Source organism: Metopolophium dirhodum, chromosome 1 (genome assembly GCF_019925205.1).
Source record: "Metopolophium dirhodum isolate CAU chromosome 1, ASM1992520v1, whole genome shotgun sequence".
Classification (NCBI taxonomy): Eukaryota; Metazoa; Arthropoda; class Insecta; order Hemiptera; family Aphididae; genus Metopolophium; species Metopolophium dirhodum.
The window spans coordinates 136,335,557-136,357,518 of NC_083560.1; the positions used below are offsets into that span (position 1 = coordinate 136,335,557).

The 21,962-nt window shown below is 31.1% G+C and overlaps 2 protein-coding genes and 1 long non-coding RNA gene across 3 annotated transcripts; 1 reads left to right on the forward strand and 2 right to left on the reverse strand.

Annotated features, from left to right (window-relative positions):
• LOC132932564 (uncharacterized) lies at window positions 1-747 on the forward strand. The gene is made up of 2 exons (XM_060998949.1): window positions 1-184; window positions 380-747. Exons 1-2 carry the CDS (start codon window positions 1-3, stop codon window positions 745-747), a joined length of 552 nt encoding a protein of 183 aa, XP_060854932.1.
• Window positions 748-1,424: 677 nt separating this feature from the next.
• LOC132932566 (uncharacterized) lies at window positions 1,425-1,925 on the reverse strand. The gene is made up of 2 exons (XM_060998950.1): window positions 1,767-1,925; window positions 1,425-1,649 (listed from the first exon to the last, which is right to left on the reverse strand). The coding sequence occupies exons 1-2, from the start codon at window positions 1,923-1,925 to the stop codon at window positions 1,425-1,427; spliced, it is 384 nt and encodes a 127-aa protein (XP_060854933.1).
• Window positions 1,926-6,466: 4,541 nt separating this feature from the next.
• Window positions 6,467-9,289, reverse strand: LOC132936784 (uncharacterized). Its single transcript, XR_009663542.1, has 5 exons — window positions 9,171-9,289; window positions 8,955-9,058; window positions 7,923-8,258; window positions 6,964-7,173; window positions 6,467-6,863 (listed from the first exon to the last, which is right to left on the reverse strand). It is a non-coding gene; the product is annotated as an uncharacterized LOC132936784 (long non-coding RNA).
• Window positions 9,290-21,962: the final 12,673 nt, after the last annotated feature.

The following is a 21,962-nucleotide window of genomic DNA, read 5'->3' on the forward strand; positions in this document are numbered from 1 at the left end:
ATGACGACAGAATTATTTAATGAATGGTTGTTTTCACTCAATGAAGACATGAAAAAACAGGAACGAAAAATTCTGCTGTTTTTAGACAACTGTACAGTTCATAATAACCCCCCACCTTTAATTAATATAGAACTTCAATTTTTTCCTCCTAACACCACATCGAAGTTGCAACCACTCGACCAAGGTATAATTAAGAATTGTAAAACTTTTTACCGTCAAGAAGTTGTAAAGAATGTTTTGGAATGCATTGAAAGTGAACAAACGCCAAACATTAGTGTATTGACTGCTATGATATTTGTTGATAAGGCATGGAAAAAAGTGGCTCCTTCTACGATACTCAAGTGTTTTAAAAAATCGGGATTTACCATAGAAATTTAAGAAACAGAAAACGACCAGTTGAATATTGAATCGATACAATGGAATTCCCTGCCAACTCAAGAAAATGTATCTTTCACTGATTATGTCAATGTAGATGAAGATGTTGCTGTATGGGGAGTCCTCTCTGACGCCGAAATTTTGGAAAATACATTAAGCATTGATGAAGACAATGAAGATGACACAAGTCCTCTACCTCTTGTGACTTTAAAAGAAGCCAGTTCATCCTTGGAAAAATTACGACATTTTTCGCTCCAGTCAGAAGTCACTGTTGAGGTTTTTGATGCTTTATTTACTAAAGAAAATACTATTGAAAAAATGAAACTAAATTCAATAAAGCAGAAAACCATTACAGATTTCTTTAAAAAATAATAATTTTTTATAATAATAATAAATAATTAAAATTGTTAAAATTAACAATAAATAACTCTAATATGTATGTCATATCACCTAATTTACTAAAATAATTAATATGTATGTATGTATGTACAATAATAAAAAACAAAATTTTTTTCTTAACTCTATAATTCGAATTTTTTTTGCCCTTGTTATTTCGAACTACTCAACAATTCGAACTCTCGGTAATTCGAAGTTATTCAACAGTCCCGTCAATTTCGAATTATCGAGAGTCGACTGTATTTCCCTTTTATTTTTCCTCACAGTCCCGACCATTGTCAAATTATGAATTTTTAGTTGGTTATTTGCCAGAGGAAATGAAGTGTACCAATTAATCTTTTGATTACCACGCTTGCACTATTATCTACTTTATACGGACCTTCTGGTTGTTGACCTGCGTATATTTCCAAATTGTAAACATAGTATGTTTTAGAATCGACTAACGCGTGCACTTTTAACCATCTTTCGCAGGCTTGTTCGGCATATATTGACGAAAAGAACAACGGCCACGAAAACTTTCTAACATTTCATCTATAGTTACATTTGAATTAAAATTGTAGTAATTTTTAGACCTATCAATAAATCCATCAAACATTTCCCTGATCGGTGCCAATTTATCAAGTTTTTTTCGATCTTCACGTGTATCAGAGTCATCAAAACGTAATGCCAGCAAGATATAAAAGGCCAATAACTGACTTTATTTCAATCAAATTAGTTGGAAGAACATCTCTTTCTCTAGCGTAGCTAGATCTAAACTTATCTAATCGTTTATTAGTGTATTTGACAATTTGTTCTAGTATATTATCAGGAAAAAATAATGTCCACGCATCTTCTATAGTTTTATCATTTTGAGCATTTTTTTTACACCCGGCAGCTGTCTAATTATATTATGTGACCTTGTGCGGGTATTTTTAGGAGGTATGCATATTCCAATAAGATTTTTTATCTTTGCTCAAGTATTGTGGACCCGATAACCATAAATTTAAATTTTCTACACATTCCTCATCAGATTCCTCAGAATTTGAGTTATGATTAGTGTTCTCAACGAATTCATTGTTACTTTTATCTGATTCATTCCCGTCATCAAACTTTAACAAATCTACATCTTCATTTATATTCTCTTCTAACCATCCAGTAATTTGTTCTGTATTCATTATGTCCTATGTTATAAGAAATATAGTATTATACTACCTAATATAATCAATATAATATAAATACTAATACTAATATAATACTTACAAATTATAATATATAATAAATATAATATAATATAATCAACATCAACTAATATAGTATCATAAGTATCATACCTTTTGAATAATGCACCAGTGACGCGTGTGGAAAGTACGTAATGAAAAAGCGTGAAGAAAAACCCGAAACAATGTCGACTGTCAAAATATATAATACCGATACAATATGGTATAAAGTATGTAAGTAGGTACGCTTTTTCGTTTATGAGTTCAAACACGCAGTGTCAAAACATCAATAACTAAAAAAATAAATATCGTTTTAAAAATACTGATAATTTAAAAGATAAAAAAAATTAAAAATGAATAATCAAGAAATTGATAAGCCCAATTTGTTTTTAATAGAATTTCAATAAGAGTAGTAGTTCTGTTTATATTATATTTTTTTTCCACAAAACACGACCGCTATATTTTTTGACTAAAATTATTTTTTAATGGACAGACATTATAGTTGTATATAAATCAAATATTCTGAACAAATTATTTGGTTACATTACTTATTTTAAGATTTTGAATTTTCGAACAAAATGTTAATGTGTCAAACATATTTTTGGAAAATATAAGTTTCGTTTATAACTGCGAGTATAATATTGAGTATTACACTATTATCTGGTCAAAAAAATATTTGACAAATATCATTTTCTGTGTATATGATATGGGCTTTGATTATCATTAGAGCGCGGATTAGTATGCATTTGAATATTTATTCTGGTTGATCGTATGATATGCTAAGTGTATTAATGTACTGTACTGGTTTATTAACATGTGAATTTTTTACTTATAATAATATTGAACCAGTGGCATTGACTATACAAAGAGATGAATTATTTTTATCAAATACTGTAAAAAAAATAGAAACATTTTTTTTTAATTATTACTTGCCAGAATTAGCTTCCAGGCAATTGTTATAATGTGCAATACTAATTGATAATTTTTATAAATAAAAATGTAATGCATATTTGTGAAATAAAGTTTATTTTATAAATCAATGTTAGTTTATAATAATTTTAATATTTTTTTATATAATATTTATTATATTTATATAAAGTTACATTTTTAGGCATAATAATTATTAATATACAGTATACAGTGTTAATACAGTTAGTATTAATTAGGTAGGTACACAAATCATAACTTATTTTTAACTATTAAACAAAAAAAATACACCTTAAGACTTAATTATAGGTAATTGCAGATTGGTTAAAACGCAACATATATGTACAATATCATCAACATGGGGAAGAAGGTTAATTTTTAATTTATTAAGGATACCATACATTTTCATTCGTGCAAAGATTCTTTCAATGTGTATACGAACACTAGCTATACTATATGTTTCCAGTATTTCTGTCTCGGAAAAACGGCCATTATGCAATATTGGGGGCATAATTAAAATACTGTTACTATTTTCAATTTCAGTTTGTATGCCAGGAAACCCTTTGTCAGCAAGTACCTGATCACCGGGTTCTAATTTTTTTTAAAAATCCTGAATCGTTTGTAATATATGAGTCACTTGACCTACCACCATAACATTTTGAAACAAAACAAATCATACCATTTGGGTTGATTGCCACAAGAAATTTTATTGTATAATTACTTTTATATCTTGAATATAAATAAACCCGTTGTTCTACAGTATTTGGTTGCTCGACCTTAACTTCAGTACAATCAATAATACATCTGCAATCTGGATAATTTATTTTAAAAGCTTCAGGTAAACATTGTTTTACTGAATATTTATCGGGCCAAAAAATAAAGTCTTTAGTCTTTGAACTTCAAAAATTAAGACATTCAGTAAATATTCTTGAAACTGTAGAAGGATCGATTCCAAATAACACACTGATTGCTGAATAGCTAATACCCAGTTTTATTTTTATTAAGAAAATAAGTAATCTATTCTCTTTTTTAACAGAATTTATGTTTAAAGTAGGTTTTAAAAAAGAAAGTAAAAGATTAAATACACAAAATGAAGTCCCAGTTAAACTTATTAGGCGTTTTTCATTTGTTATTGATTCAAACCCTTTAAATGATTCACGTGATAAATATGAGATTTCATTTGAATCCGACCCACACATTTTGTCAAGTAAACATGGTTTAGAAAAAATATTATCAAAACTTTTGGGAACTGAAACTTGTGTGTTTACATTGTTTTTATTTTGTATGCAGTTTTTTAATGTTTGTTATATGGACATTCAAATGACAGAACAAGTTCTGTTGATGACGGTTTAGTTATCCACGAAATATAATCCGTGTAATTACGTGAAGTGGAGAAACCGCGGTTCCATAAGGTACGTGAAATGGATGCAAACGTTGTTGTTCATTTCGTGAAACGTACAATAACACGATGCGCAACATATACATTTATTTAATATACAATTAAACAATTTAAAACAAATAAATTATGTACTGACTACTTATGACTCATTGTGTCCATCGAGATATAAATATATAAAATTAGCAAGAATTCGGATACAGGATTTACCCCACTGGGTGTATATTATAGTGTATGTCTATATGTCCTGTCGCGGCTGTCGGTATCATCAAAGGATCTTAAAGGTACCTTAATTATTATAAATAGATCACTGCGATATATTTTATTTTATTTAATGAAATAATTTCAACCTCTGAAGCCTATTGTGTTAGACCACTTGTGTTCAAGCTGTGGACTTATACGCATCTCCTGTTTTAAGCCAACGTTTCCATTTAAACAAGGCAATTTTATTTAAATTTACGTTTCGCATTGAAAATGGACGTTATTGTCACTAATAGGTCGAAAGACGTTTATGCCCATGAAGGATTTCAATATATATTCGATAGGATGAGCGCAGACAATATCACAAAATATTATAGATGTCGCAGAAGGGATATTAATTGTAAAGGACGAATTCACGTAAATAACCGACATGTTTTAGTTAAGGGAACCCACGGTGGTCATGACGAATCTCCTGTGGATGTAGAGGTAAGTTAAATTATAATCAATATTGAAAGGATAGACGTTTTATTTAATAGTTAAATTGTAATGTTGTATGCTTGATTAATTAACAGTAAATATTCATTGTCATTAAATAATTAAATACTACATTTTTTAATTTTTTTACATGTGCACGTAATGCAATTAAAAAAATTGTAAACATTTTGTTTTGTAATGATTAAAAAAATTTATATTTTCAGACTTGGGTAGTATTCCGATTACAGTATTCGGAATACTTTTTAAATACTTTTTTTTGAAAGTATTCTATACGGTATTTTGAATACTTTTTACGATTATTCTGAGTACAGTATTCGGAATACTTATCTTCTTATATATGTATACTCTAATAGTCTAATATATTACTAATTATTACTTATTAACTATATTAATTTGAATATAATTTATAAATTATAACTCATAAATAGCCAGATAGGTGTATATTATCGAGATTATAATAGTGTTCATTCATAAACATAGAATTGAAAAAATAATATTTTTGCTATTGAAATCTAAATCCACTAAAAAAAAGTATTCGAAAAATATTTGGAATACTTTTTGTGAAATATTCCAAATACTTAGGAATGTTATTATCATAAAGTATTCGAATACATATTCTGAATACTTTTTTTAAGTATTTTAAAAGTATTTTACCCAAGTCTGTATTTTATTTTCTATAACATAAATGTTTTTAGAGGATAGGATTGTTTACTAAAAAAATGTTCAATTAATCTAATCTATATTTTAATTAGATGGCTTCGACAATATGTAGGATAAAAAGAAGAGCTGCTGATACATTGGAAGCCTCGGCCGTAGCAATTAACCAGTGTATAGGTAAAATAAATATTATAACATATTTCTTACGTCTTACAAAACATTAGTTTATTCACTAAAACATAGTATAAAAAACACTTTTCATTGGAGCCAATATTATTATGTCAAATATGAATACAATAGTTAATTCAGATTTTATTAATTTACTTTAGTTGAATGTACAATGCAATTAATTATTGAATAATTATTGAATATTATTCTTTTTATGTCATTAGGATAGGTACTTATTAGTTATTAATATTTTATAATTAAATTTTTTAAGTAAAATTAATTTAATATAAATATTATAAATATATTTGCATGTATATTGCATATTTGTATGTATTATGACTTAAACTATAATGTATTAATTTGTTTATATGGGTTATCTGTTGCTGGTAAAGGAGCCTTATCATCTATAAACACACTAAAAAAAACTGTGCGACGGGTAAGACGTCAAAATGGGCCACAAATTCCTGTTGCCCCTTTAACATTATTTGAATTAGATATCCCTGACAGTTTTAAGGAGTATGAAGTCGAACCAGGAGTATTTGAGAATTTTTTATTATGTGATACTGGCCCTGAGAATAATAGAATTCTTTTATTCGGTCGTCAAAAAGGTTTAGAAGTATGTTCTTAAATCATTTTGATAGTATTATCTCCGTCTTAATAATAAAACCAATTCATTTTTAAGAATTTCTAATTTTTGGATTCATTTTAGATATTATCAACATCTGAACAATGGTTTGTAGATGGGACTTTCAAAATAGCTCCCATACTATTTTCTCAAGTGTTCGTAATATTAGGATGTCGAAATGGAGGTGTACATCCATGTGTTTATGCCATATTGCCCAATAAAAGTCAAGCAACATACAATAATTTGCTTGTACAAATAAAAAATTTATCGCCAGGCATCAACGTAGGAAGTGTCTCTGTGGACTTTGAACTAGCGATCCACAACGCGTTTAGGAACGAATTTCCTGAAGTAGAAATTCGTGGGTGTTTTTTCCATCTTCTTCAGAATTTGAAGAAACAAATTGGAACTGCGGGATTGATGGCGTAAGCTGAAATATAAAATTTTAAATGTAAACTATGTACAAATTATAATTATGTATTTTTTTTTTAGTTCTTATAGAAATAACGCAGATTTTAATTTATACGCACGTATGATAACTGCCTTGGCGTTTGTTCCTCCCATAAACGTTGTTGAAAGCTTTGAAATATTAAGTGAAGAGTTGGAACGGGTAGAGCCTACATTACAACCAATTTTAGATTGGCTGGAAATGTATTATATCGGAATATTGAGAAGAGAAGGCTTGAGGAGGGTACCAGCATTTCCGATTGAGACATGGAACTTGTACAATAGAGTCTTAACTGAACAAATGGTAAGACATAAAACATTTTTAAAAATAATCTTATGTTTCTATACAACAGTAATAAATTATAGTAGTAATTATTAAACAATTATTTATTAAGATCAAGTTAGGAAAAGAAATTAACACATGTTAAAATAAAAGTACTATGGAATTAATTAATTATTATAATACATTTTTATAAAAAATTGAGCTCAATAATTAATCAATACAAAATGTATAGTATTGGTGTAGCATTTGCACTGTATTATACACTCATTCATTTTGTTATACAATTTATATGGGATATTCAAATTTCAAACTCATATAATATAATATAATTTATACACAATTATAGGTTGTGTAAGATATAAATGATATAAAATCTTAAGAAATTAGCATCTTTTTTGGTTTAAGTATAGATTGTTTCATTAATTAATAATGTATCATGGGAGGCACACAATTACAATCACAATCACAATATAATATAATAAATATACAATCTTATGCATACTTAATATAATATTTTATTATTTTATTTTATTTAAATTGTTCTATCTATTGCTATATTATCATTATTTAACTTTTAATTTAAAATAAATAAATATAATAGTGTGTCAGTGACCCAACTATAATCAAATGTTAAATAATATTTTTTAAAAGTGTCCAATTTATAAAATTTACAGATTTTAGTCAATAAGAATAATAAAATTCCATTTATGTAGTAATATTAAACCAATTTTTTTTATACTTTTAAAATAGCTGATTTACTTGAATTGGTTTTGTTTAAAATAGAAAACAAACAACGTAGCAGAAGCTTCTCATCGGCGACTGCAAGCACAGCTCAGCATGAATCATCCGACGATCTGGCAGTTTATAATTGAATTGAAAAAAGTTCAGGCAGAAAGAGATCTGTATTATGAGTTTCTTGTTGGAGGCCATGAACCACCACCATTAAAAAAAAAATATGTCGAAGCATCAGACCGCATTTTAAATTTAGTTCAACATTTCAGGGACCGTAATATTATTGAGTATTTGAGAGGTTTAGCCCATAATTTTGTAATGGACCATTAATAAAAAATGATAATATTCACTGTTTCACAATTTCTGCAAAAAATAATAATTCACAAACCTAATTTAAGTTAAATAATAACCAAGGATAAAAACATACTTATTTTATAGACTAAATTGGATATCCTTTATTGCAGAGAATTTAGATTCATGAGGTTGATACATATATCTACATTAAACAATTTGTCTAAATATTAAATTTCTTATTTAATAAATACCTATTAATGTAGTGTAGTCACAAACATATTAGATACCTATTTTAATATTCAGTGGGAATAACTAATAGGCGATATTATGAATTAACCTAACCTTAGACCTTACAATCAAAAACTTATCAGAAGTTAGCCTCTTTTAAAGATCTTAACAACACATAACTACATAAGTAAATAGGTAATAATATTTTAGTATATTACTATATGGTACATGGTCATAAATTATGAATATCCGATTACAAATTATAGAAATATCAAATATTTTACTTATCATACCTAATAATTATGAGTTCCAATCTAATTTTAAAGGTGAGTACGGAGAGCTTAAAAGGTCATTAGAATGACTCAAAATTAATATTCTATTTATGTCTATGGTATATTGGTATTAATAAGTAACATCATGTGGCTTGAATTTTGAGTTAATTCACTTACCTATTCGTCATAAAAGTTAAATTTCACGTGCGATTCACTAATATTAAACTATTTAAACATATAAGTCAATTTTACAAGTTATACTCACGTTATTTAAGTTGAAAAGTTAAAAACGTCAATCAATAGGTAGGTAGTAGATAGATGATGCGTGCTGAGTAGTAACAGACATGAGACAACAGTAATCAGTACCAACTATAAAAATGAAAAGTAAGAACATTAACTACCCAGCCAGACGCCAGTACCCACCAGCGACCATAGAATGACAGATAAATAAATTAGTAATTAGTTATTTTTCATACAATACCTGGAAGCGATAATATGCATTGTGCATATAACCAAATACTATATACGATCGTATATAGTATTTGATATAACATTACAACTACTTACTGCTCAGTATTTATTTTCGAATTTGAAATTTTTTAACGACTACGAGATAAGAGATTACTGATACTGATTTGATTACTGATATGATTACTGGTAGCATAGAACAATTATACTGGTAGTCTGTTGAATAGATAACAAAGATATGGGCACAATTATAAATTATGGATAATAACCGTGGTTGTAGCATAGACCTAATACCAAATACTATATACGACTATACGGGACAGCTATGGTAAAAACTGGCGTCCAGTTCTTATCAGTTCCCCCCGAGATTGTAGTTGTGATTGCCGTAATTTACCCCTTAAAAATAAATAAGTTTATACCTATAAATATCATATTTAAGGAGTAATTTTAGGCAATTTAATAGCAATCTCGGGGGAATTGATGAGACGGATCGCCAGGTTTTACAGTAGTAAGTGTACCGTATTGTCGTATATAGTATTTGCTTATACTAAGGTTCCATCTATTACATAGACATATAATACATTGAGTAAAAAATGTCATGTATTTACGATCATTTGTTTTAGAGTTACACCAAAAACCAAATTCAATTTTGTGAAAAACAGATTTTGCGTAAAAATTCCCGTTATTCTTTACTTTTTATTTTGTTTTTCCTGGTGCTTTTGAAAACTTACTTTACCTTTGACCCCCCAAGTACCAAGTAGTTCACTCCAAGGTTTATAGATAATTATTATCTATAAGCCTTGGATTCACATTCCTATCAGAAAAGGTCCTGTTGAAGAAAATCTATGCATTTTTACTGTCCTTAAAGGCTATTACCTTTAAGGACACAAAAAAAATTTAAAAAAAAAATACTTATTATATTATACAATTGTGATAGTAAAATATTCATTAAAAAGCAAAAAATTATTCCAATAATTATCAAAATTATTTGTATGTTTGGGATCAACAGTATCTAAATTATGAATACAAAATTAAAATAATCTATTATAATATATTATTATTACATCTTATTAGGTAAATCTTCTTAAATAAAAAATAAAAAACAAAATGAAAATTAAAATATAGTATACTTACCTACATTAAAATAATATTAATGTAATTTGTGATTTCCAATGACCAATTGAGCTAGGTAGGTACTTGAAAATGTTAGAGTATACATATATAAGAAGATAAGTATTCCGAATACTGTACTCAGAATAATCGTAAAAAGTATTCAAAATACCGTATAGAATACTTTCAAAAAAAAGTATTTAAAAAGTATTCCGAATACTGTAATCGGAATACTACCCAAGTCTGAAAATATAAATTTTTTTAATCATTACAAAACAAAATGTTTACAATTTTTTTAATTGCATTACGTGCACATGTAAAAAAATTAAAAAATGTAGTATTTAATTATTTAATGACAATGAATATTTACTGTTAATTAATCAAGCATACAACATTACAATTTAACTATTAAATAAAACGTCTATCCTTTCAATATTGATTATAATTTAACTTACCTCTACATCCACAGGAGATTCGTCATGACCACCGTGGGTTCCCTTAACTAAAACATGTCGGTTATTTACGTGAATTCGTCCTTTACAATTAATATCCCTTCTGCGACATCTATAATATTTTGTGATATTGTCTGCGCTCATCCTATCGAATATATATTGAAATCCTTCATGGGCATAAACGTCTTTCGACCTATTAGTGACAATAACGTCCATTTTCAATGCGAAACGTAAATTTAAATAAAATTGCCTTGTTTAAATGGAAACGTTGGCTTAAAACAGGAGATGCGTATAAGTCCACAGCTTGAACACAAGTGGTCTAACACAATAGGCTTCAGAGGTTGAAATTATTTCATTAAATAAAATAAAATATATCGCAGTGATCTATTTATAATAATTAAGGTACCTTTAAGATCCTTTGATGATACCGACAGCCGCGACAGGACATATAGACATACACTATAATATACACCCAGTGGGGTAAATCCTGTATCCGAATTCTTGCTAATTTTATATATTTATATCTCGATGGACACAATGAGTCATAAGTAGTCAGTACATAATTTATTTGTTTTAAATTGTTTAATTGTATATTAAATAAATGTATATGTTGCGCATCGTGTTATTGTACGTTTCACGAAATGAACAACAACGTTTGCATCCATTTCACGTACCTTATGGAACCGCGGTTTCTCCACTTCACGTAATTACACGGATTATATTTCGTGGATAACTAAACCGTCATCAACAGAACTTGTTCTGTCATTTGAATGTCCATATAACAAACATTAAAAAACTTAAATTTTAGATTCTGAGCGGAGCGTAGGTATTGTAGTGATCCCTCACTGCTCGCTTATATTTTGAGTTCGTCGACGTTGATGGTTAATGTAGGAGAGAAGGTTGGAGAGAGACAAGTTGTATAAGTTATTTATAGTACTTTATTGTTAAGACAAGATAATAATAATTAAACATTTATAAAGAAATTAGATAAATTTGAGGACAGAGCGAAAAGCATCTGCCCGAGAAGTTAGTGACTGCGTGGTGCAGACTCTGTACTAAATCCTAATTTGCTATAGACTCTATCTTATATTTATATAAAATCTATATGTATAAAAAAATGTACACGGTAGAGCCCAGGAGGTGGATATCTGAAAGGGAACCGGAGCTGGACGTTGTTATTGCAAAACAACCCGAATGTACGATTGGCACTCTTCTTTATTGGCACTTAAATTATTGTAGGTTTGTTTTGCAGATATTTGATGTCGAAGTTTTAATTACGTCGTAAAACTCTAGGTACGTACATGTACGCGATTCTTGGAATCGAATAGTTGAAAGTTAATCTCCTTGTTGTTGTTGTCCTACCGCGGAAAGGTACTTAATATATTCGTAGAAACGCAGGTTTACTACATTCCTCCCCTCGAAGATGGAAGTCCCCGACTTCCACTAATTCAAGAATGTTCGCAGTGTTGGGTAGCCGGTAGGGCTGTTTCTTGGCGCGAGTGGAAACTCGACCATGTCGACTCCTCTTAATGACATCACTGGGTTTGCATTAAGTTCCTCTGTTTCTTCCTGTGACTGTGCTACTTCCGTGTGGTTTGTTACTGTTTTTGTTTTAACCATATTTATTATTAATATGATTACTGCCATAAAAATACTACTTGTTATTACATATAGTATATAATCGTTACGTTCCTGTGTGTCTTGTAGCTCGTCGATTTTATTGTCGACTTTTTGTTGTTTTTCTAATTGCTTGTTCGAACCTGACACTTTATGTAGGTCCTCCATGTTATTTGTTTTAACATGGTAGTTTTCCATTAAGTTGTCGTTGTCGGTGAACGGCATATCCCTTATGGGTTCTAAAGCTGATTTTGGGTTGAAATCCATATATTCTGATTTGTAATCGACTTTTCCTGGTAAGAGTACGTCTCTAGCGGCGTACCCTTTACAAGTTTCGTTTAGTTTTAAGATACCTACACCTTTTAGTGTATGGCTGGTGGATTCTTTATCTTCGTCGCAGGTGATGAATACTAAATCGTAGTTAGTGACGTAGATCCACTCGTTTTTGAATCGTTTTTTGTGAAAGATGGATGTACCCATTTGTACGTGCATGATTTCGCAGTTTGTTGGAACTTTTATAGGATCTTGGAGTAATTGTACTTCGCATGCTGGTCTACTAGCACGTGGATGTAAAGGATTACCCTCAGGACACAAAAGGAAGTCTCTAGCGTGTTTACAATGTGTGTAATACAATTCGTCATAAAGAGCATAGTGTTCTTTCGTTTTACTTATAGCTAGATACTTATTACTAGGTTTTATATAAAAACAATCGTTTCCGGTGCACACTGGCACAGGTATTAAATTATACAAACTAAAATCATTTTGATAAATTAAAGGTAAAGAAATTATAAACACTAAGTTGTCATTTGCATAGTATATAGTAATGTCTGAGAGCTTTATCAATTCGTAAATATTTTGTATGTCTAAATCAGTTGGTAAATCGGTGCCCCCAGGTAATGATACTTTAACGTCTTTAACGTGTTCTAATAACTCTTTTGGAGATATTAAACTTGGATGAATAATTCCCATTTTAGCTTGTTGTATTACCTCTAATAGTGTGTTTGTTTCTTCTATCTGTTTTGTAATTAATAAATTAACGTGTATAAAATGTTTTGTCAAATAATTTTTTATTTGTTGTTCCCTTGTAATGTTTGTCGTTTCGTTCACCATTAATGTTAAAGGTACCGAAGATATAATGTTGTGTGACACTATATTATTCTGTAGTTGTACTACTTTAATTTGTTCTTTTATTAGTTTAGATTGCGAAGTGCTTTGGCTTTTTGCTATATTAAAATTAAATTTTTGTATGCATTCTAAATTGCATATTCCGTATATTAATTTAGCTGCTTTTGTAACGAGTTTAGTTAAAGCATTACGTTTAGTTATTATGTGACCAATAGAATCTAAGACTTGTGTCTTTTTATTGTGTAAATTGTCAACTATAGCGGTGGCTGTTTTAAGTAAGTTGTTACAATTAAAGTTATTGGTAACTGGGTCGTGCATGTATGCAACACATAATTCGTTCGTTTTATCTATTACTTCGTTTATGTATTCGAATTCTTCGTTATATTTAGTAAGATTAATGTATGCAGTAAGATCCCATTGAGATGTTATGAGTTTCAAAGGTCCCCTGTTTTCGTAGTATAGACCAGAATGTTGTTTTAATGGTTCGTCAGCGTATCGAAAAGTTCCTGACGTGAATGGTATGATAAGTAGTACAAGTCTGAAAACCGTTTCAGCTTATTAGTTAAAATATAATTTTAAAATAAAATTCAGCTTAATAGTATTTAATATACCCGTTCCATTTCTTAGAAACTACTAATAAGAATTACTATAATGATAAAAATAAAAAAAATAAAATAAGAATTAATAAAAAAAAATTATAGTGTTATGATACTAGTTATATATTTATTCAGTATCGTCGTCGTCATAATAGCGTTTAACGTTATTTTTATGAATACGGTATTCGCGACGGCCTTTTTGAATCGTTATATTTTCATTATCATGTACTAATAGTATCTCGAATGGTCCTGACCAGTTGAAACTAAGAGCATTTTTTTTATTTTGTTCTTTAAGTAGAACTTTATCGCCTACGTGTAAATCGATGGCGTTCGACGTTTTATCGTAATATGTTTTATTTGTTTCTTTCTTTTTAATAAGATTTTCCCGAGCTATTTTATGCGTTTCTTGCATAATTCTTTTAAGGTCGAAAACGTAATTATCGTAATTATATTGTGCTTCGGGTTCTCTATGAAAAGCTGATGGAACTGTGGGTTTTGTTCCGAATACTAATTCATATGGTGTAAAGTTAGTCGACGTGTGAACCGTCGTGTTATAACAGAAAGTTGCGTAACATAAAAGTTTATCCCAATTACTGTCCTTGTCTACAAAGCTGCGTAAGTACGCTTTTAGTGTTTTATGTGACCGTTCTAAAAAACCGTTTCCTTGTGGGTGCCATGCAGTCGTCTGAATCTTTTTAATGTCCAACAGCTTACACATGCTTTTAAAAATGTCGGATAAAAAATTGGTCCCGCAATCGGTTAAAATTGATTTTGGAATTCCGTATGTGCATACGAAACATTCGACGAAAGCTTGTGCTACGGTTGGAGCGTCAGTGGATGATAGTGCAATAGCGAGTGCATAACGCGATAACTCGTCTTGTAGTGTTAAAATATATAAGTTCCCCATCACGGTTTTGGGTAGTGGCCCTACGATATCGAGACAGATTCGTTCGAAAGGTTTGACTACTGTACTAGTAATCATCATAGGTTGCTTTGTTTTAACATGGGATTTATTTTTCTGACATAGTTCACAGTGTTTAATATAACGTTTAACGTCTTTCTTAATGTTATGCCAGTCATGATTAAGTTTTAATCGTTTGAGAGTACGCGATACACCGGAGTGTCCGCCTAGAGGTGAGTTATGATGCTCATAAATAATTTGTTGTTTTTCCTCGTCGGTAAAACGTTCACCTGTATATATTTTTATTACGATGTCGATATGTCGAAATACGTACCGAAACATCGTACGAATTCTCAAGAAATTTGTTAATGAGGTAGGTCCATTTAATTTGACCGTGGAAAAAGATTTAATTCGATTTGTCATACAATAGTCGCGTATATTTTGTAACGCTAGATAAATGGATTCCGCTTCAAGCGGTGTTGTATGTGTTTTGGTGATACCATAGAATATAATTAATTTTGATCCATTGGTGTGCGTATAGAACCGGTTTTCGTCGGTAAAATGTATTTCGTTAAAATCAACTTTTTTTATGATCTCGCGCACGACTGGATGTGTAATTATTTTATCTTCGGGAATCGTTACTATAATAGTTTCGCTTTCCGTGACCTTGTTAACGTCGCCTTCGATTTCGAGAATTTTAGAATTGAATATTGGCTTACTCTCAGCGGCACGGAATTCGTTGAACTCTGTATCGGCGCTAGTCGTATTCGTTTGTACTACTCGGATACGTGATAAACAATCGGCGTTCGAGTGTTCGGGCCCTGCCCTATACGTAATAGTGTAATCGTAATCCGCGAGCTGTAAACGCCAGCGCATAAGTTGCGACGACGCGTCCTTAATACCAAACAGGTATGTAAGAGGTCGATGATCGGTAATAATATTGAAATGACGTCCATATAGATATGGTCTAAAATATTTCACGGCCCATACGATGGCCAATAACTCTTTTTGAACTACGCTATAGTTACATTCGGCTTTATTTAATGTCCTACTTGCGTATGCGATCGGTTGGTCTTTGGGTACTGCCCCCTGTGATAAAACGGCCCCTATTGCATATTGACTCGCGTCGGTCATCAAGTTAAACTCCCCTTTTTCCCAATCCGGATAGACTAGTAATGGAGGGTTCATTAAAGCTTTCTTTAGTTCCTCAAAGCTATGTTCACAGTTATCGGTCCAGTTAAATGGTACGTCTTTTTTAAGTAAGTAAGTTAGCGGTTTCGCCGTTTTTGCAAAGTTATCGACAAAACGTCTGTAATAATTAAGAAGTCCTAGAAATGATTTAATGTCCTTTGCGTTTTTCGGTTTTGGGTATTCCCGAATGCATTTTAATTTACTAGGATCCGGCGATACCCCGTTTTCGTTAATAACATGTCCCAAATATGTGACCTCTTTCCGTAAGAAAGAGCACTTTTGGGGTTGTAATTTTAGTTTATGTACGCGTAACCTATTGAATACCTGTTCTAGTTTTTTCTGATGGTCATTTAAACTGGAACCGTGTACCACTATATCATCTAAATATGCGGTGCACATTTCCTCAAGACCCATAAGAACAGATTTCATAGCGCGTGTAAATGTTGCTGGGGCTGAACTCAGCCCAAATGGCATACGTAAATATTCGTAATGACCGGATTTTGTAGAAAAGGCGGTTTTGTGGGTATCGGCTGGATTCACATGTAACTGATGATATCCATTTGCTAAATCTAGGGTAGTAAAGTATTTGGATGACCCTAGGGATTCTAGTATTTCAAGTATATTTGGAAGTCCATAGGCTTCATTTTCCGTTACTTCATTAAGTTTACGGAAATCTACGCAAACTCGTAATTTCGGTTTCCCTGTCGCGTCTAAATTTTTCTTTTTGACTACTACGAGTGGAAAGTTAAAAGGTGATTTGGAATCGCGTATAATATTATTTCGTTTCATTTCTTTAATTTGTTTTTCAATCTCTTCCTGGTAAGCCCAAGGTAAACGATATGGTCGTATATTAATTGGTTTAGTGCAACGCGGTGTATTAATTTCGTGTGTCACGACGTCGGTGGCACTCAAATAGTCCCCCGGTAAATAAAATAAGTCCGCGTAACTACAACATAATTCTAGAATGCGTTCGCGCTCTTCGTGATTTAAATTGTCCGTGTTAATTTCGTTTTTTAATATGGTTATGCGATTGTTAATTTTCGTGTCTACAAAAGAAGCTGTTAAAGCTGTTTCAAGGTATGGTTCCCACTCGATATGTTGAGTGGTTAACTCGTCAATGACAAAAGGTTCCTCTGAAATATTTATTATGTTACTTATAATTGTGTCACTATTGACTGGGCTAATGCTGTTAGCTATAATAACGTTTTCGTTCACGTCTTGTTTTTTAATAGTTATATTTTTATGCGTGATGTGCTCATCGTTTTTAATTAATAGTACGCAGTTGCTACGAGGCGGTAATATAATTTCCCTCGAACTGGTTTGTTCGGGTATGGTCAATAAATTTCGACTATAGTCCATAATGACCTTGTTTTGTTTCAAGAAGTTACGTCCTATAATACCTGATTCTGTTATTGGAAAGTCGCCAAAAACGACGTCGAATTTTATGAGAACGTCTACTGCGTTAATTTGCATCGTCGTCACTATAGTTCCTATTGTAAATATAGGTATTTCGTTTATACCTTTAATTGTGCGTTTTTCGTGTTCATTTACGACTACCTGCCCGTTGAGTGCAGAAATCTTAATAAGATTCATTTCTGCCCCGGAGTCAATTAATAATTTAATGTTATGCGGTTCGAAATTGTGAGACCCACATATTATGTGTTCCTCTTGAAAGTCCGCTACCACTCGTACGTGATTCTGATTAATTTCGGCTACGGTACGGCTGGTGCTAGGACCTTCACCGTCCTTACTACTTGTTTTTTTACTTTCGTTATACATGCGCTTCCTACAATCTTTAATGTTGTGGTTAGTTTTTTTACAGTACGCGCAAAATCGAACTTGACCCTGATATTCGCGTTTGACTATACTAGTTTTGTCATCGCGGTTATTTATGGGATTTCTAAAAAATGTGTTGGACGAAGTACCGGTGTTACTGCGGCATTCATTTGCGTAATGTCCTAATTTACTACATTTATTGCATTTAATGTTTTTTTTATGGTTTGCATTGTTTTTTACATAATTTTTATCTGCGTTAAAACGACGGTTAATGTGTTGGAGGTCTTGTTCCTCCTCAATCGCGATAGTAATTGCTTTTTCGAGAGAATCTACGTCACGCGCCCTTAAAAATGACCTGATTGCTGGTTTTGCTCCGTTAACGAACGCAGTAAGTGCTCCTGTTTTATGGGATGCGGCTACCGCGGCGGCTGAGGCTGGCTCTAGTCCTAATGTTAACGCTCCTACCAATTCGTGATAGCATTTTTCGGTTCGTCCGGCGAAGCTACGTACGTCTTCGTCGGTACGTTGCCTAATGTTACTAAGTTGGGACTGTAAATAATTAATTGAATGTGGTGCCCCAAAAACGTTACGAAGGTGGTTTTTAAGCTCTGTCCAGTCTGTGAAGTTGCGGTAACGTGTAGCCTGATATGCGTCTCCCTTTAATTTAGCTAAAATATTTTGGAATACTACCGGTTTAATATTGTCATGGATATTGTCCATTACATAGTTACATTCTGTTATATATGAGGACAAATCTGCCTCAGTTCCCCCGTTAAAATTAGGTATGCCGCGCAAGGCGGTGTCTATTCCTAATGTTACACTCATTATGGTAGTATGTAAAGTTCGCGGGTTATATTTAACTACTTCCCAACACCTATTTGGACTCTCAGACATATACTAAATAATTTGCTTAAATAACAACTTACAATGTAGAATTCATTGCGATTTTTGTCTGGTCCTGTCTGCTCTGCGTGCTGGCGGCTCTGCTGGCTCGTCGTTGATGCTCCGCTTGGCTATGTTGAGTGTAGTTGGTGGCTTGGCTTGGTCGTTCCTTCCTTCCTAGGTTTCAGCAACGTAGTTGAACTCGAGGTCCGCTGATGTACTCGATTCTGGGTTGGATACCAAAATTCTTCCTTCAGGTGACCCCACACCTGACACCAAAAGACGTGTAGTGATCCCTCACTGCTCGCTTATATTTTGAGTTCGTCGACGTTGATGGTTAATGTAGGAGAGAAGGTTGGAGAGAGACAAGTTGTATAAGTTATTTATAGTACTTTATTGTTAAGACAAGATAATAATAATTAAACATTTATAAAGAAATTAGATAAATTTGAGGACAGAGCGAAAAGCATCTGCCCGAGAAGTTAGTGACTGCGTGGTGCAGACTCTGTACTAAATCCTAATTTGCTATAGACTCTATCTTATATTTATATAAAATCTATATGTATAAAAAAATGTACACGGTAGAGCCCAGGAGGTGGATATCTGAAAGGGAACCGGAGCTGGACGTTGTTATTGCAAAACAACCCGAATGTACGATTGGCACTCTTCTTTATTGGCACTTAAATTATTGTAGGTTTGTTTTGCAGATATTTGATGTCGAAGTTTTAATTACGTCGTAAAACTCTAGGTACGTACATGTACGCGATTCTTGGAATCGAATAGTTGAAAGTTAATCTCCTTGTTGTTGTTGTCCTACCGCGGAAAGGTACTTAATATATTCGTAGAAACGCAGGTTTACTACAGTATTGATATTACAATGATGTTTGGTTTTTTTTTTTAAAAATTGTTTGTGTCTATCATCACCATTTGGGGCAGTAACATTGCTTTGATTTTTTTCAACAGTATCTCGTTCGATGAGAAAGTGAATCTAGTTGGTGAATTCTTGACAACGGGAGGTTTCTCAATAGTTTTCAAAAGAGCAAGGAAAAACAAAAGAAAAAAAGGTGCTCTGCTGTACTGTAGGTTACAAGTGGGTCACTGTAATGGATTGTGTTAAATTTGAATTCAATGATATAATATCATTGTATACGAAAAACGATTCTGAGCGGTGACGGTTTGTCAGTGTGGATATTTTATATTATATTTATATTTGTATTACTTATTAGTTATTATTAAGAGGACGCCACACCCGCATGTGTTTTCTCCGAGTAACATACCAAATTTACGCACAGAAATTCAAGTTTTATGCCGTTAGCTAGAGTGAATCGAGCTATTATAAAATTCGATGGTAAGAACATTATCTATGTTTTGTTGGAAGTTTTTTACGATAATTCAGTTTTTAAGTGAGTTATAGAGTGTATAATAAATGTAAATTAAAAACGCTCATAACTCACTTAAAAACTAAATTAACGAAAAATACTTCCAACAAAACACAGATAATGTTCTTACCATCAAGTTTGATAATAGGTGGATTCACTCTAATTTTTAAGCTAACGGCATCAACTTGAATTTTTGAGCGTAAATTAGGTATGGTATATTAAATCAATATATTGTAATATTACAATACAAAATGGCTAAAATCGTTATTCTTGGTTATTTAATATGTAATTTCCTCCACCAAATTTGAACATAAAATGACTATAATAAAAACTGTGCTTTTATATTTTTGAGATTTTTGAGATTTTTTGTTCAAGAATAACCTACTTAACCCTTGTTCTACCTACATTTCCAATTCTTGGCTATGAAAGTAGAATATTTTATACATTTTTAATTTCAAATACATTTTAAAATTTATGAACATTGAGTAAAAAATGTCATGTATTTACGATCATTTGTTTTAGAGTTAGGTACACCAAAAACCAAATTCAATTTTGTGAAAAACATATTTTGCATAAAAATTCCCGTTTTTCCTTGCTTTTTATTTTGTTTTTCCTGGCGCTTTTGAAAACTTACTTTACTATTGACCCCCCGAGTAGGCACCTAGTAGATTTACTTTCATATCAGAAAAGATACTGTTGAAGAAATCTATGCGTTTTTACTGTTCTTAAAGGTAATAGCAGACACAAAAGTATTTTTTAAAAAAAACACTTATTAAATTATACAATTGTGATTATAAAATATTCTTTAAAAACGCAAAACAATATTAGAATATTTGGGACCAACTGCAGCATCTAAATTGTGAATACAAAATTAAAATAATCTATTATAATATATTATTATTACATCTTATTAGGTAAATCTTCTTAAATAAAAAATAAAAAACAAAATGAAAATTAAAATATAGTATACTTACCTACATTAAAATAATATTAATGTAATTTGTGATTTCCAATGACCAATTGAGCTAGGTAGGTACTTGAAAATGTTAAGCACCCTTCTGCATGGGAAAAATAAAAAGTTGTACACAGTAAACTGTGTTAAAATTGTTGAACATTATCAAAAATTATTCACATAAATGTTAATAAATATAATTTTTTTATGGTAACAAAATAATTAGGCGTGGCTGCATGATTAATAATTAGAATATGCTAATATTCTGTTTGAAGGATGTATATAATTTATTATATTGTCTGATGTATATCCGCTACAAGCAAATAGATTTATAAATCTAAAAATATTAATAACAATATTTAATATTATGGTAGGTAGGTACATGATATTGGTACCTATAACGACTATAACTTATAAGCTACAAATCATTGGCACAAATAGGGGGGGGGGGGAGAGGACTTAATCTCACAATTCAAAGTTCCGTACTTAGTACTATAAGCATATATAATTTTTAGAAAATAATATAGGAAGATCATGGGGTTTTAGTGTCCCATCAAAATATTGGGCTATTTGCGCCTATGCTATACGAATAATAATATATTATACTTAAAATTTTTGTAAGTGAAAAAAACACTGGTTCCTGTTATATTATAATAGTTCGATATTTCCATGTGATTATTTTATTGTTAGTCACTAACTTTTACATTTTTTTACGTTTTTTTATGTTTTGAGTTGTTTTCCATTGTTGAGACAGATAAAAATCATTACAGAGTGATATATTATGAACATTGTATAATGTATATTAGATATTTGATACAATGGTC

Bases quoted from the DNA above. Each gene is read 5' to 3' on its own strand.
- LOC132932564 (XM_060998949.1), top strand. From the start codon at position 1: ATGACGACAGAATTATTTAATGAATGGTTGTTTTCACTCAATGAAGAC. The intron at 185-379 runs GTATAATTAAGA...TAGAAATTTAAG, and splicing joins GTTGCAACCACTCGACCAAG to AAACAGAAAACGACCAGTTG.
- LOC132932566 (XM_060998950.1), bottom strand. From the start codon at position 1,925: ATGAATACAGAACAAATTACTGGATGGTTAGAAGAGAATATAAATGAA. The intron at 1,650-1,766 runs GTAGAAAATTTA...TAATATAATTAG, and splicing joins AGGAATCTGATGAGGAATGT to ACAGCTGCCGGGTGTAAAAA.